The sequence below is a fragment of the Hemitrygon akajei genome, chromosome 2 (genome assembly GCF_048418815.1).
Source record: "Hemitrygon akajei chromosome 2, sHemAka1.3, whole genome shotgun sequence".
Taxonomy (NCBI): Eukaryota; Metazoa; Chordata; class Chondrichthyes; order Myliobatiformes; family Dasyatidae; genus Hemitrygon; species Hemitrygon akajei.
Window position 1 is genome coordinate 61,931,722 of NC_133125.1, and position 17,473 is coordinate 61,949,194.

The 17,473-nt window shown below is 43.0% G+C and overlaps 1 protein-coding gene across 2 annotated transcripts in view; it reads left to right on the forward strand.

Annotated features, from left to right (window-relative positions):
- The window catches only part of tmod1 (tropomodulin 1), a 93,997-nt gene that overhangs the window by 61,095 nt on the left and 15,429 nt on the right, over window positions 1-17,473 (forward strand). For both annotated transcript variants that reach the window (XM_073072956.1, XM_073072953.1), the window contains exons 4-7: window positions 71-190; window positions 2,254-2,343; window positions 4,452-4,582; window positions 10,288-10,395. In XM_073072956.1, the coding sequence (XP_072929057.1) occupies window positions 71-190; window positions 2,254-2,343; window positions 4,452-4,582; window positions 10,288-10,395 (449 nt within the window). The remainder of the gene's footprint in view (window positions 1-70; window positions 191-2,253; window positions 2,344-4,451; window positions 4,583-10,287; window positions 10,396-17,473) is intronic.

The window sequence follows — 17,473 nt, forward strand, 5'->3', positions numbered from 1 at the left end:
AACAGATGTTGCCTTTGATTATTTTTTTCTTAAATTGATATCCTGCTCTGTTTTGAATTTATTGTTGCAGGGAAGCCTTTTATCCCCAAAGAGAAGCCTGTCCAGACTGTAATAGATAGTGTTACCCTGGAGCCGGAACTGGAGGAGGCTTTGGTCAACGCTACTGATGCTGAACTTTGTGATATTGCAGGTAAGGGAAAGTCAGAATACAGCAACGATTCATTTTACACCATTACTCACTACAGTAGAGATAACAATTCATCCGTACTAAATGGGACGTATAGTTAGTGACCTACGTTTTTGTCCAGATAAAGGGTTGAAATCTTAGTGGCAGAGTTCAGTCAGTAACTGAAATTATGCCGTGTATTTAGCACAAACAGCAGAATCGGTTACTGCTCCAAAGTTTCAATTGCAATTCAGTTGCATGCGATTATTTTGTATTGTTCTCAATTTCAATGCGCCAGATTAGCCTCTTATAGCCTTCCCAAATGATTTTGTTCCTTCACCTGTGAGGCCAGGTGTAAAAATTGTTTATGTTGAGAATTTGTAAGTGCACATGTTAGATTAAATGGAAATTACACTATGAAGACTGGTTTATGCCCAGTCAGACTGTGCTGGTTTCTGTACGCCATTGAAGCTCTAGTATGAATCACATGAGCCCATTCCATTTCCACAGCTATTCCTCTACTTCTCTTGAACAGCCAGGCTAACCCAGTCCTTCAGTGTTGACAGGGTCTCTTTGCCGTTCAGTTTCTCTGGTAATGCACTTCACTTGACCCAGTCATTCTACTGGAATTCCCTTTCCCTGCTGAGTTCCATTTAATTTTTTCATATGTAGTTCCAGTTAACCTTTCAATAAGCTTGAAGGAGCGCAGAGGAAATAGACAAGGGTGTTGCTGGGGGATGAGTTATGGGAAAATGTTGAATAGGTTCGAGGACCTCATTCCCAGGAATGCAGAAGAATGAGGAAAATCTTATAGGTGTTTACAAAATTATGCGGGGTATAGATAGGGTTTTTCCACTGGGGTTGGATGGGACTAGAACTAGAGGTCCTGGGTTAAGAGTGAAAGGTGAAATGTTTAAGGGGAATCTTAGGGGAAACTTTTTCACTCAGAGGGTGGTGTGAATGTGGATGGGCTGCCAGTGGAAGTTGTGGATGTGAGTTCAGTTGTAGCACTTAAGAGGAAGTTTGGATAAGTACGTGGGTGGGAGTGGTTTGGATGGATATGGTAAGGGTGCAAGTAAATATGACAAGGAAGAAGATTGGGTCAACGTGGACTAGATGGGCCGAAGATCCAGTTTCCATGCTGTGGTACACTATGACTCTATGTACTTGTCATATTTGGAAAAAATTTCTTCACTATTTGCTATTCTGCTATTAATTAAATAAGATTTTCTGCATGGCCAAATCCACACATTTTTCAGTTATCTTAATTAGCAATAAAAGTTAAAGATTGGACTGTTCATTTCACTTCACTGTTTATTTTTTCAGCGTTTGTTCTGTTTTTTTCACAAATCCATATCATCATTCATTTCATTCGCAGTGTTCCATGGAGCGTAAGGTCACCTTCATCCAGAGAAACTGTTTACATTTGCTGTTTAATGTGAAACGATGGTAGCTGTCAAAATTGAGACTGTATACTTTAGTGTGAATGTGAGGCTGTACCAGGAGATTACTGCAAGCTGTGGGGTTTTATGTTCTGCTCTGACTGCCGGGTGCTCTGGAAAAGTGCTGTTGCTACCTTTCGGTGTGGTAAATAGGTGGCTGGCGGTCAGCAGAGATTCGGTGGGCTGCACGGTTTGTGGTAAATAGGTGGCTGGCGGTCAGCAGAGATTCGGTGGGCTGCACGGTTTGTGGTAAATAGGTGGCTGGCGGTCAGCAGAGATTCGGTGGGCTGCACGGTTTGTGGTAAATAGGTGGCTGGCGGTCAGCAGAGATTCGGTGGGCTGCACGGTTTTTTCTGTGCTGTTTCTCTGTGACATGATGTCACAGCCTGGCCAGCTGAGAATTAACCACTTGAAATATGTATTTGTGAGCTGGCTGGAAGGGTTGAGGCTAACAACATGCATCATGACCTGCACTTTGGGTAGATTATTTGGGGACGATGGCATCCGAAGCTTAGCACTCTGGCTACGTTGCTTTTTGAATGGCAGTGAAGTTCCAAATTGCCTGCATCTCCTGCATCAAATGCAAGTGTCTGCTACTGGAATACTGCAGCTTCGGGTTCCATGAATATTGTGCTTTTTTTTCAGCCATCCTTGGCATGCACACACTGATGAGCAACCAACAATATTATGAAGCTCTTGCCAGTAGTACCATAGTGAACAAAGAAGGCCTTAACAGTAAGTACTGTTGTGCATGTTAATATGTCCATTGTAAGGGCTGGACTAATCTGTGCCAGACTCTATTTGTTGAGTGTGGGGTAAAACTAATAAATTCAAAATGCAAAGTAAGTTTATTATCAAAGTACATATATGTCAATGTATACAACCCTGAGATTCATTTTTTATAGACAATAGACAATAGGTGCAGAAGTAGACCATTCGGCCCTTCGAGCCTGCACCGCCATTTTGAAATCATGGCTGATCAACTACTATCAATACCCGGTTCCTGCCTTGTCCCCATATCCCTTGATTCCCCTATCCATAAGATACCTATCTAGCTCCTTCTTGAAAGCAGCCAGAGAATTGGCCTCCACTACCTTCCGAGGCAGTGCATTCCAGACCCCCACAACTCTCTGGGAGAAGAAGTTTTTCCTTAACTCTGTCCTAAATGACCTACCCCTTATTCTCAAACCATGCCCTCTGGTACTGGACTCTCCCAGCATCTGGAACATATTTCCTGCCTCTATCTTGTCCAATCCCTTAATAATCTTATATGTTTCAATCAGATCCCCTCTCAATCTCCTTAATTCCAGCATGTACAAGCCCAGTCTCTCTAACCTCTCTGCGTAAGATAGTCCAGACATCCCAGGAATTAACCTCGTGAATCTACGTTGCACTTCCTCTACAGCCAGGATGTCCTTCCTTAACCCTGGAGACCAAAACTGTATACAATACTCTAGGTGTGGTCTCACCAGGGCTCTGTACAAATGCAAGAGGATTTTCTTGCTCTTGTACTCAATTCCCTTTGTAATAAAGGCCAACATTCCATTAGCCTTCTTCACTGCCTGCTGCACTTGCTCATTCACCTTCAGTGACTGATGAACAGTAAATTTGCGGGCATTCTCAGTAAATAGAAAGAAGCACGGCATCCTCTGTCAGCAGCTTTGTACGGTGCTTTCCGTCTGTGCTCCAGCTTCCTCCCACAGGACAAAGGCATACCGTTAGTAGGTTAATTGGACATTGTAAATTGTCCAGTGGTCAGGCTAGGGTTAAATTGGTGGGTTGCTGGGCTGCACAGCTTGGAGGGCCAGAAGGGCCCGTTCCATGCTGTATCGCTAAGTAAATTAAACTTCTTTAAAAAACAGTGAGAAATCGCACACGACAGAGATGGACAAACAACCAATGTGCAAACGTGAAGAGAATAATAAATAGATAGATAGACAGATAAATAAATAAATAAACATTGCTTATTTGTATATGTGAAATATATGTAAAATTTAATAAAAATATTGTTTAATAAAAAATAAATAAATAGACATATAAATAAGTAATAAGTATCGAGAACACGAGTTGTAGAGTCCATAGCTTTTGGAGCAGTTCATTGTTGGGATGAGTGAAATTATCTGCTCTGGTTCAAGAGCCTGATGGTTGAGGGTTAGTAACTGTTTTTGAACCTGGTGGTGTGGGACTTGAGGCTCTTGTACCTCTTTTCTGATGGCAGCAGCGAGAGACGGAGCACGGCCTGGATGGTGGGTGTCCTTGATGATGGATGGTGCTTTCCTGAGACAGCACTCCTTGGAAATGTGCTCAATGGTGGGGAGGACTTTATCTGTGACGGACTGGGCTGTAGCCACTACTTTCTGTAGTTTTTTTTCCACAACCTGGTATAAATTTAAATGTATACAATAAATGTGACCTACTATTTTTTCAGTGCAATGCTGGTACTAGGCTTTTAACTCTTTTTGTCTGTTAATTATTGACATGTTACAAATTCAAAACATGGATTGGGGTTAGCCATTACTTAAACCACATAACTTTGGGATTGCAGGAGGAAACCATTTCTGAATCCCTTTCACAGCTGGTTTCGAAAGGGAACTGCCCACAACTGGAAGGGAAAATTTGAATAGTTTATGAACGATTGTCACCTAAGCAATACCTCAGGTTTTGTTTTCAGAATTGTATTAGGTATTTAAGTGAACTAGTCAATTCTAGTTGACATTTCCCATTAAGACAAAGGTTCGGTTTTGTGCCATAGAGAGTACCTTTACTTCCATTTTGAGAATAGTATTGCCAAATGATTATTTTGCAAAGTTCATATCAAGTCTAACTTTGTCTCTTTTGTGCAGGTGTCATACAACCCACTCAGTATAAGCCAGTCCCTGATGAACTGCCAAACTCTACAGATGTTGAAGAAACACTGAAGCAAGTTATGAGAAATAACCCTGAGCTTGAGGAGGTTAACCTCAATAATATAAAGGTGACTGCAGATGGTTTATTGTCCTTGTCCATTTGCTATCCTCTAGTCTTCTGGTACCTTGGCTGTAGCCAATGAAGATGCAAAAATCTCTGTCCAAGCCCTAGGTATATCCTCCATAACATTCTGGGATAGTTTTCCTCTGTCTCTGGGTATCTGGCCACACTTGTGTGCTCCAAGGCAACTAACACCCCCACCTTCTTAATACTGACATGCTCCAGATGATCAGTTTTGATTGGGCCATGTCGGAAGTTCTGGTTATCATCTTGCAGAAAGAATGGGGAGGTTTTGGAAAGGGTGTAATAGAGGTCACCTGGACGTTACCTGTACCAGAAGTTCACCTGGACGTTGCCTGTTACAAAGGTTCACCTCGATATTACCTGTATCAGAGGCTCACCTGAACGTTACCTGTGTCAGAGATTCTTACCTCTAAGGAGAGGCTGGGTAAACTTGGATTGTTTTCTCTGGAGAAATGGAGGCCGAGGGGAGACTTGATAGAAGTATATACAATTATGAAGGGCGTAGATAGGATTCGCAGAGTCTTTTCCTCAGGATAGAAAAGTCAAATGATAGTGATGTAACTTTAAGGTGAGAGGAGAATGTTTAAAGGATTTGTTTTACACAAGAATTGTCGGTATCTGAAATTCACCTCCAAGAGAAGTAGTGGGAGCAGGTATGCAGAGCAGGCAGAGACATTGTACAGGTAGATGAGACTAGTTTGGGTTGGAATTATGATTGGCACAAACATAGTGTTCTGGTGCTGTGTTTTATGTTTCAGTCTGGGTTACTATCTTCAATATCATTGAGAAAAAAGAAATATGATACGGGAGACATTAAGAGAATTTTTTTATTTCATGTATTTGAGACATTTATGTTCAAGCAATTAAAATTCCCTGACTTCATCCCACCATCATCTCTAAGGCCTGACATGGTCTTTCTGTCAGGAACCTCGAAGCAGGTGGACATGGTGGAACCGACAGTTCCTTGGGAAGAATGGATTGAGGAGGCGTTTGAATGCAAGAAAGCCAGTTACCAGGAGCTGATAGGGCAGTGCCAGAGGCAGGGATAGAGAGCACGATGTGAGCCTACAGAGATGGAGCGGAGCGGTTTTGCTGGCTGTTTAATGTTTAGAACCTATTCTCTCCTTGGCATTACGAGGGCTCCAAAATAAAGAGCCATCAGGACTGTCACAGTGGCTGCTCAGTGAGCCTATCAATCAAGAGGAGTGACCCCCCCCCCACCCCCGGACCAATGCTGCTGGGACACAAGCTAAGGTCTGATCAGTCTTGGCTGGGAGTAACCTTGGCCATGGGAGTAACGCTGTTTCACTTGGCTGTGTTCATGCATGGTTGAATGATAATTTAAACTTGAACTTGAAACAGACTGAGTTATTTGAGCCAATTCTAACTCTCCGACTAAAGGTTATTCAAGAGGGTTGGATTTTAAGTTAAATTGTGAACAGGGTTTATTGCCTGAAGACTGCTTTTCATTTTAGTTAAAACATAATTATAATAATTCCAGAATAATCCCTAACAGTTGCCGTGTTAGCCCACTTACTTTTGGGAGTTATTTTGTAAAAATACACTTTGAATAACCACTGAGATGTAGTCATCTTGAAGAGCAAGTCTGTTTTTCTTTGTAGCACACGCAGAATGCTAAGTTTGACGTTTTGAGCCAAGGCCCTTCATCAGGGAAGGAGGCAGACTACGAAGGTGGGGAAGGGGAAGGAGAACGAGCTGGAAGGTGATGGGTGAAGCCAGGTGAGGGGGAAGGTCGGGGAGGGGTGAAGTGAGAAGCTGGGAGGTGATAGGTAGAAAAGGTAAAGTGCTGAAGAAGAAGGAGTCTGATAGGAGAGGAGACTGGACCATGGGAGAACGGGGAGGAGGAGGGGCACCAGAGGGAGCTGATAGGTAGATGAGGAGAAGAGAAACAGGCAGAATGGGGAATGGAAAAAGAGAGAAGGGGGAGAGGGGAAAATTACTGGAAGTTTGAGACACCTAACCTCATTCTGTCAGGTTAGAGGCTACCCAGACGGAATATGAGATGCTGCTCTTCTAACCTGAGAGTGGCACCACCATGGTGTTTGTTTCCTGCCACTGCATGGGTTTCCACAAGGTGCTCTAGTTTCCTTCCACGTGCCAAAGATTGCAGGCTGGTAGATTACTTGGCCACGGCCAATTGTCCCTGGTACATAGGTGACTGTACTTCAGTGGCACAGACTCTGAGGAGAATTGTTGGGAACATATGGAAAATAAAATGGATTTAGTCTATGATTATTGTAAGGGGTGCTTAATAGTCAGAACAGATTTGGTGGCTGAAGGATCTATTACTGAGGTACGTGATTAATAGGGAGAAAATCTTTTATATTCCTTTCGGCTGGATTTCAGAATCAGAATCAGGTTTAATATCACTGGCATATGTCGTGAAATGTGTAGTTTTGTGTAGGCAGGACATTGCAATACATAGTAATAAAAACTATAATTTACAGTCATTGGTATAAAAAAGAGGGGAAAATACTGAGAAAGTATTCATGGATTCATTGTCCATTCAGAAATTTAAATGGCAGAGGGGAAGAAGCTGTTACTGAAATGTTGAGAGTGTGTCTTCAGGCTCCTGTACCTCCCCCTTGATGGTGGCAATGAGAAGTGGGCATGGTCCTGGGTGATGGGGGTCCTTAATGATGGATGCCGCCTTTCTGAGGCATCGCCTTTTGAAGATATCGTGGATGCTGGGGAGGCTAGTGCCCATGATGGAGCTGGCTGAGTTCACAACTTTCTGCAGCTCTTTCCAGTCCTGTGCAGGGGCCCCTCCACACCAGACGGTGATGCAACCAGTTCGAATGCACGGACTCTAGGCAATCCTGTAAACCCCCTCTGCCTTTCTTGAATATACCTTCTTTGCCCTCATTACTGGCGCTGTAGTCTTTAGTCTCGGCCTATGTGCCGGGAGTAGAAGCACAGCTAGGTGATCGGATTTTCTAAATTATTGGTGGTAGTTGCAGGCCACAACCTCAGTTCAGCACAGAAACGAGTAAAATTCACTGAACAAGTGAGCTGAACACCAACCCATCCCTGGCCTTTGGCCCCAACACCCTGACCTTTTCAATCTGGCCTGATGCTTAATCAACCAAACCTCATCTTGTTCCTCGTTCTCGGGCATGGGTCTCACTGCCTTAACTCCGATCTACCACTTCAAATTGGCTCCAAGTCCACTCCAGCAATGACCATAAATTGACTTGTTCCTTGATCTCAGACCCAAGGTAAGGAATGAGCCAATTTATTATCAAGGTATATATGTGTCACCATATACAACCCTGAGATTCATTTTGTTGTGAGCTTACTCAATAAATCCAAGGAACATAGTAGAATCAATGAAAGACCCACACCCAACAAGATAGACAAACAAACAATGTGCAAAAAGCAACAAACTCTGCAAATACAAAAGAAAAAAAGATACAAAAATAATAAATAAATGAATAATAAATATCGAGAACAAGAGATGAAGAGTTCTTGAAAGTGAGTCCATAGGTTGTGGGAACTGTTCAGTGATGGGGTTGAGTGAAGTCATCCCTTCTGGTTCAAGAGCCTGGTGGGCGAGGGGTAATAACTGTTCCTAAACCTAGTGGTGTGGGCCCTGAGGTTCTTGGACCTTCTTCCTGTTGGCAGTAGCAAGAAGACAGCATGCCTGGCTGCTGGGGGGCCTCAATGATGGATGTTGCCTTCCTGCTACAGCATGCCATGTAGATGTGCTCAATTGTGGGGAGGGCTTTACCCGTGATGGACTGTCCTGTATCCACTACATTTTGTAGGATTTTCTGTTTAAGGGCATTGGTGTTTCCATACCAGGCTGTGATGCAGCCAGTCAATATACTTTCATCACACATCTATAGAGGTTTGTCAAAGTTTTAGATAACATATCAAATCCTCCCAAACTTCTAAGGAAGTAGAGGTGCTGCTGTGCTATCTTCAGAATTGCACTAATCTGACAGTGCTTCTTCCTATAAATGCTGCCTGGCCTGCTGTGTTCCACCAGCATTTTGTGTGTGTAGCCAGATTTCAATCTCCCTTTGATTTGGCCAAAGGTAGTGGTGTTGTCAGCAAACTTAAACTTGGCATTGGAGCTGTTCTTGTCCTCACAGTTTTAAATCAAGTACAGCAGGGGGCTAAGCACTCAGCCTTGTGGTGCATCTGTGCTGATAGAGATCGTGGAGGAGATGTTGCCAAACCAAACTGACGGGTCTGCAAGTGAGGACAAGAAAGTATTGAGGCCAAGGTCTTGAAGCTTTTGGTTTTGTTTTGAGGGGACAATAGTATTGAATGCCTAGCTGTAGTCAATAAAGAGCATCCCGATGTATGCATCTTTACTGTCCAGAAGTTCCAAGGATGAATGACGAGTCAGTGAAATGGCATCTACATGTGGACCTGCTATGCAGTTAGACAGTTCCAAATCACTTCTCAGGCGAGAATTGATATGTTTCATGACCAACCTCTCAAAGCACTTCATCACAGTGGATGTAGGTGTGACTGCATGATAGTCGTTGAGGCAGTGGGTGTAATGTTACAAAGGTGGAATTTCGAATTCTTTGCTGTTGGGAGGATATGCGATAGGAAGGTGAGCATGAGGTCTAACAGTGTGAGGAAGTTTCATACCTGGTAACAGCGAGACAGGTGAGTGTTTGTGGTAGCAAAGGAAGGCAGTGTATTTAACTGGAGGAATTCTGTTTCATGTAAGCCTGTATATTGGAGAGGCTGACTGAAAGTACAGAGCAAGTGTAAAGGCCAAGAAAGGTCGAGCTGAGCTCTGTAAGAGTATGTGTAGAGTCTTCCTTCAACTTTTCAATTCACTTGAGCAGCATAAAAGTTACAAGAGAGCCATCAAAGGGTGATTGGAGTATTCCAGAACTAACTGCATGAAGACAATGAGGTCACTGTTTTAGTTGCTGGTGGATTAGTAAATTTGAAGTTAGGCAAGGACAGTGGCACTCAAACAGGAAATGGAGGAGAGACATTGGAGGAGGAAGTAAATGTCAGAGGCTACAGACAGGTCAAGAAAGATTTTAAAGGAATAGTGTTTCATGTTCACTATCATGACAAGTTTAAGAAGATTCCACGTCTGTAATAACGTTCATTAGCTAAAGAAGTTCTACTTTACGGCAAATACCGAAGAAAAAAAGAAATAATATTAATAAATAAATAAATAATATTGAGCACATGGAATAAAGAGTCCTTGAAAGTGAGTCCATAGGTTGTGGGAACAGCTCAGTGATGGGGCAAGTGAAGTTATCCCCTCAGGTTCAAGTGCCTGATGGGTGAGGGGCAACAGCTATTCCTGCACCTGGCAGTGTGGGACTTGAAGCTCTTGTACCTCTTTCCTGATGGGAACAGTGAGAAGAGTGCATGGTCTGGATGGTAACATTACACTACCTCTTTGTGTATGTGGTGGAGTAGTTGCTGAAGGAGAGGAGGGGGTGGTAGACAGGTACATGAAAACTGGAAAGATATACACTGAATACAAATTGAGATGCCAAGGAGCATCACATCGCTCAGCTGAAAAACCCTCAAAGTGTGTATTTTTTGATGAATACAGAATCCTGGCAAATAGGTGGTAAATGTTTTGAAACAACAGAATGGATCAGATAAGGTGCAAAAATGATCAGGTTTGATATTTTGATCATACTTGTCATTATGCTGAGCTAATTTTATTCCTAGAACATTCCCCTTGCCACGTTGAAAGCCTATGCTGAAGCTTTGAAGAATAACACACACGTAAAGAAGTTCAGCATTGTAGGAACCCGAAGTAATGATCCCGTTGCAATTGTAAGTATGATTAATAATTAAAGGTTAATGACTGTTCATGCTTAGTAAATATTAATTTTTCATAATACTAAAACACTAAGATTCAACATGAAATTGCTTGAGCGATGAGTGATGCTGATGATGAAATGACAAAATAGAAAAAACTGTTAAAAACTTGCAGAATGTGAAATTGTAAATACATTAGAACAGACAATATAAGGTAAAATAACTTTACTAGGAGGATATCAAGCGATAATAAATCAAGGCAAATTAACTTGCTGTGTTGTCTAGAAGCCATTTCTCCACTCAACCGAGAGGCTTCTTCAGTTCTTATCCATGGTGGGTAGTTTTCCAGCTTATAAACTCTGCGAGTTGTTTAAAGGTATAGCAATCGAGGGTCATTAAGAGTCGTAGAGGTAATAGGAGGGTCATTAGTCTTACCTTTGCAGGTATGGAGGTGTGAACTGTTGTGGAGATGCCGGGGTAGGACTGACTTGTAAGTAGCTGATAGGTGGTGTCGTACCAAAATTGGACCATTGAAGACAGAAGCGGGTGAATTTATTATGGGGAACAAGGAAATGGCAGATGAGTTGAACATGTACTTTGGATCTGTCTTCACTAGGGAAGACACAAACAATCTCCCAGATGTAATAGTGGTCAAAGGAACTAGGGTAGAGGATGAACTGAAGGAAATTTATATTAAGCAAGAAATGGTGTTGGATAGACTGTTGAGTCTGAAGGCTGATAAGTCCCTGGGACCTGCTGGTCTGTATCCCAGGGTACTTAAAGAGGTGGCTCTAGAAATCGTGGACGCATTGGTAATCATTTTCCAATGTCCTATAGATTCAGGAACAGTTCCTGCTGACTGGAGGGTGGCTAATGTTGTCCCACTTTTCAAGAAAGGAGGGAGAGAGAAAACAGGGAATTATAGACCGGTTAGCCTGATGTCAGTGGTGGGAAAGATGCTGGAGTCAATTATAAAAGATGAAATTACAACACATTTGGATATCAGTAGAAGGATCAGTCCGAGTCAGCATGGATTTATGAAGGGAAAATCATGCTTGACTAATCTTCTGGAGTTTTTTGAGGATGTAACTATGAAAATGGACAAGGGAGAGCCAGTGGATGTAGTGTACCTGGACTTCCAGAAAGCTTTTGATAAAGTCCCACATAGGAGATTAGTGGGCAAAATTAGGGCACATGGTATTGGGGGCAGAGTACTGACATGGATTGAAAATTGGCTGGCTGACAGGAAACAAAGAATAGCGATTAACGGGTCCCTTTTGGAGTGGCAGGCTGTGACCAGTGGGGTACCGCAAGGTTCAGTGCTGGGACCGCAGCTGTTTACAATATATATTAATGATTTAGATGAAGGGATTAAAAGTAACATTAGCAAATTTGCTGATGACACAAAGCTGGGTGGCAGTGTGAAATATCAGGAAGATGTTATGAGAATGCAGGGTGACTTGAACAGGTTGGGTGAGTGGGCAAATGTATGGCAGATGCAGTTTAATGTGGATAAATGTGAGGTTATCCACTTTGGTGGCAAGAACAGGAAGGCAGATTCCTATCTAAATGGAGTCAAGTTAGGAAAAGGGGAAGTACAACGAGATCTAGGTGTTCTTGTACATCAGTCAATGAAAGCAAGCATGCAGGTACAGCAGGCAGTGAAGAAAGCTAATGGCATGCTGGCCTTTATAACAAGAGGAATTGAGTATAGGAGTAAAGAGGTCCTTCTGCAGCTGTACAGGGCCCTGGTGAGACCCCACCTGGAGTATTGTGTGCAGTTTTGGTCCCCAAATTTGAGGAAGGACATTCTTGCTATTGAGGGAGTGCAGCGTAGGTTCACAAGGTTAATTCCTGGAATGGCGGGACTGTCATATGTTGAAAGATTGGAGTGACTGGGCTTGTATACACTGGAATTTAGAAGGATGAGAGGGGATGTGATTGAGACATATAAGATTATTAAGGGATTGGACACGCTGGAGGCAGGAAGCATGTTCCCGCTGATGGGTGAGTCCAGAACTAGAGGCCACAGTTTAAGAATAAGGGGTAGGCCATTTAGAACTGAGATGCGGAAAAACGTTTTCACCCAGAGAGTGGTTGATATGTTGAATGCTCTGCCCCAGAAGGCAGTGGAGGCCAAGTCTCTGGATGCATTCAAGAGAGAGTTAGATAGAGCTCTTATAGATAGCGGGGTCAAGGGATATGGGGAGAGGGCAGGAACGGGGTACTGATTGTGTACGATCAGCCATGATCACAGTGAATGGTGGTGCTGGCTTGAAGGGCCGAATGGCCTACTCCTGGACCTATTGTCTATTGTCTATTGTCTATTGTACCCCACCCCCTCTGTCCAAGTTGCATGCCATCTTGGACAATGTCTCCCATCCACTCCATAATGTACTGGTTAGGCACAGGAGTACATTCAGCCAGAGACTCATTCCACCGAGATGCAACACTGAGCGTCATAGGAAGTCATTCCTGCCTGTGGCCATCAAACTTTACAACTCCTCCCTTGGAGTGTCAGACACCCTGAGTCAATAGGCTGGTCCTGGACTTATTTCCACTTGGCATAACTTACTTATTATTATTTAATTATTTATGGTTTTATATTGCTATATTTCTTCACTAATCTTGGTTGGTGCGACTGTAACGAAACCCAATTTCCCTCGGGATCAATAAAGTATGTCTGTCTGTCTGTTCAGGGATGTGTTTTCCAGTTTGACAAAGATGGCTTCTTTAACCCCTCTTTCAAACCACCTGTCCTTCCTATCCAAAATGTGCACTATATAATACAACTATAATACAACTATAGGTCAGTTGTTGAGAGCGCCCTCTTCTTTGTGGTGGCGTGTTGGGGAGGAAGCATTAAGAAGAAGGACGCCTCACGTCTTAATAAGCTGATAAGGAAGGCGGGCTCTGTCGTGGGCGAAGTACTGGAGAGTTTAACATCGGTAGCTGAGCGAAGGGCGCTGAGTAGGCTACGGTCAATTATGGAAAACCCTGAACATCCTCTACATAGCACCATCCAGAGACAGAGAAGCAGTTTCAGCGACAGGTTACTGTCGATGCAATGCTCCTCAGACAGGATGAAGAGGTCAATACTCCCCAATGCCATTAGGCTTTACAATTCAACTGCCAGGACTTAAGAACTTTTTTTAAAGCTATTATTAATGCTTTTTGAGTTAGTGATTTAGATGCATATCATATTATTACTGAGTTAAGTATTGTATGTAATGAGTTTTTGCTACAACAAGTGTATGGGACATTGGAAAAAATGTTGAATTTCCCCATGGGGATGAATAAAGTATCTATCTATCTATCTATCTATCTATCTATCTATCTATCTATCTATCTATCTATCTATCTATCTATCTATCTATCTATCTAACTAACTATTACTGTAGATATCCATGGCATAGTTTTTAAATTGTCCCATTTAGGTCTAAACATTTATTCACAGTGGAGGATTTTTACTCTTGTGGGAGAGCATCTTTCCTGACAAGGGGGCTCACTCTGCCTGGCAAGTGAGACTTGTGGTTGTGCAACAACCTCAGGTTCTGAGACCTCTTCGTGATGATTATAGGAGTTGACTCTGGGACTGCAGGAAGTGGCTCTGAGGCCATGGCCCCCTTTCTTCTTTAAAAATTGACTCTATTCTCCTCAATTGATTGATGTGTCATCTCTGGATGATATCAGATGCAGTTGCCACCGTGTAGGAGAGTGGTGCAGATCTGTCCTCAATCTTTCCAAGCACCCACTTCTGATCTCCACTGTAGTCTCTTGCCAGGACTGTTTGTCCAGGAGTGAAACATCAAACCTGCTTGTTTGAGGAGTCTTCAATTTGTCTCAGGTGCTTGTCCTGCATACATACAACTTCTGGGATTGGGTTTGAGGAGATCCAAGCATGAGTGCAAGGGACAACCCAGGAACAGCATAGCTGGTGAGTTGTGGAGTGTGCTGCATTGCGATATGCAAGGAGGAAATCAGGGAGCCTCTGTTTCAGTGTCAGAGTAGTGTGTTCTGCTCACAGTGTGTTCTTTATACTCTGAACAAAACTTTCTGCCAAGCCATTTGTAGCTGGGTGGTACAGTGCAGATGTAATATGTTTTATTTCATCCATTTTCAGAGATGACTGAAACTGTTCTGTCACAAACTGGCCCATTGTCACTGACTAAGTGTTCTGGAACACCAGTCCCTGAGAAGAAGCTTCTCAACACATCAGCAGTGTGTGAGGCTGTAGTGGGGACTACTGGGAACACTTCCGGCCACTGTGTAGCTGCTTCCACTACTACCAAGAAATTTGTGCCACTGATTGGTCTGGCAAAATCCACAGGAATCCTCTGCCAGGGCAATGCAGGCCATTCCCAGGAATGGAGATGCACTGTTCTTGGCATCTTCTGGATGTGTTGGCATCCCAATCACTGCATCACAAGTCGCTTAACCTGCTGAACAACCCCAGGCCACCAAACAAAGCTTTGAGCCAATGCTTTCACTTCAACCACGCCTAAATGACCAACATGTAGCTCCTCCAACACTTTATTTCTCAGCTTGGATGATATAACAATTCTCAATCCTCACATAAGGCAAACTCCATCAGGAGTAAGTACAATCTGGTGCTGGTAAAAATGGGGGAACTGGAGTTTCTGCTGCACGTTACAGCCACTTTGGGTGGCCAGATAGACCTGAGGCAGTGTGGGGGTCTTTTTGCATTACTCTTTGGATCATCTCTGCTGTCACAGAGAAACTTTTGATTGGCATTAGGGAAAGTACACCAGGAGTTCTGCTTTTTGTGATTTTTTTCATTATTTCCTTTTGCAAGGGTAAACAGGACAATTCATCAGCATTTCCAAGATTAATTGTTCTCTTGAATTCAGTCTTGTAGTTGTGTCCTCCACAACATGGAGCCCATCTTTGCAGTCATGCTATTGCTGTTGGTGGAATACCTTTCTGTGGATTGCAAATTGACACTAGTGGTCATGGTGATAACCTCTCTCCTATACAAGTACTGGTTAGAACATTTTACATTCCAAACCTGACTCAAGGCCTGTAATCTGTGCATACGTTTCCCCTGTAGCAGTAAGGGAACGCATTGCAAAGGCTCACTTCCATCACTCATACCATCTGACATGACTGCACCTATTCCATAGGATGAGGCATCACAGGCAAGCTTCACTGGACGATGTGGATCATAATGTGAGAGTACAGTGTCTGATGTCAACGTTTCCTTTACCTTTTGGAAAGCCACCTCATAATGCTTTGTCCATTGCCAATTTTTCCTGATCTGCAGTAATGAGTTCAAGTGTTTGAGCACAGTAGTCAGGTTTGGCAGGAGCTGCAAGAGTAATTAACAAATCCTAATGAGGACAGCAACGGTGACATGTCCTTTGGCTTTGGGACCTTCTTGTGCATCAATGGTGTGACCACAGTAAGTGATGCTTGGTTTAAAGAATTCACACTTGTGGCATTATGCTCTGAGCCCATAATTTAACACTGTTTTGAGATTTTCGAGATGTTCCTTGTCATCCAGGTAACACTGAGTGCCTGGGATGTCTTGCAGTACCTGATGCATAGTTTTCTGCCAGAGCACAGGTGCAAATGCAAATCCAAAAATAAGCCTATTATAGCAATAGACCCCTTGTGAGTTTTTATGTTGAGAAACACTTTGGACTCTTCGTCCATCTCCATCTGTAAGCTGGTCTCAACCAGATCCACTTCACTGAAATATTTCCCTCTGGAAAGGTTTGCAAAGATATCCACTACCCTGGGCAGAGGATATTGATTTACTTTCAGTACTGGGATGGTGGTGACCTTAAAATCACATCAGATTCTCTTTGGCTACTGGGACCACTGGCATTGCCCACGGTCTCCACTCAACCATGGGTCGAATTCCTTGGACCTCCATGCAATCTGGCTCACTGGCTACCTTATCACCGATGGCATAAGGAACCAGACAGGCTTTGCAAAACTTGATGTAGGATCTTTCTTTAACAATATTTTATCCTTGATATGCTTGAGTTTTCCAATGCCATCCTTGAACACTGCTGTGGCATCATCCAGTACCTTTCTTAAATCGCATTCAGTTGACTGTACTGCAGGGGATGTGAAATGCAAATGGTGAACGGATCTCCAACCAAGTTGTAGTTGTCTCAACCACTCATGACCCCACAATGTTGGCCCTCTGTTCTTATTTACCACATACAAACCCAATGTGGTTTGTTGGTTGTTGTATTTCAACGTTCCGAATGTCATTCCTACAGGAGTTATCTTTTCTCCAGTATTACTTTTTCTTTGAATCTGCAATATCTGCATGCAGGCTTCAGTTCAGTATCTTTGAAATTCCATTCAAACTCATTTTGTGTAAGGATTCAAACAGCTGAGTCAGTGTCCAATTCGATTTTAATTAATTTGCTGTTCACCTTTGGTGTAAGCCATATTGCTTGTCTATTCCATGTGGTAAATCTCAAGGCTACCCAGTCCTGAGTCACTCTCATCGTTACCAGATTTTTCATCAACAACATGCAGATTAGTGTTCTTTTTGAAACTACAACTTGACTTTTTAAAATCTTTTTCTCTTTCCTGTGCAGTCCATTTATTTTCGTCTGCCTAACATGTTCTTTATATGTGTTCTACTTTGTTACATTTTCTGCAAGTTTCACATCTAAATCTGCATTGGTCTGGTGTGTGTGAGCCCCCGCCACAATGGTAACACAATTTGCTTGTCCAGGCTGGATTCTATTTAGACGCTTTGTTTTGTTCATGATTACTTTCATTCCTAACCACAACTTGGTTGCTTCTGTGGCTGCTGTTTCCATTGATACAGCTATGTCAACTCAAAGCATACAAAATGCTAGAGGAACTCAGCAGGTCGGGCAGCATCTCTGGAAATGAGAATGAAGTAACTGTTGACATTTCATGCCGAGATCCTTCTTCAGGACTGAAAAGGAAGGGGTAAGACACCAGAATAAGAAGGTGGACGGAGTGGAGGGAGGGGAAGGAGGATAGCTAGAAAGTGATAGGTGAAGCCAGATGGGTGGGAAAGGTGGGTTAGAGAAGAAGAAAACTGATAGGAGAGGAGAGTGGACCATAGGAAAAAGGG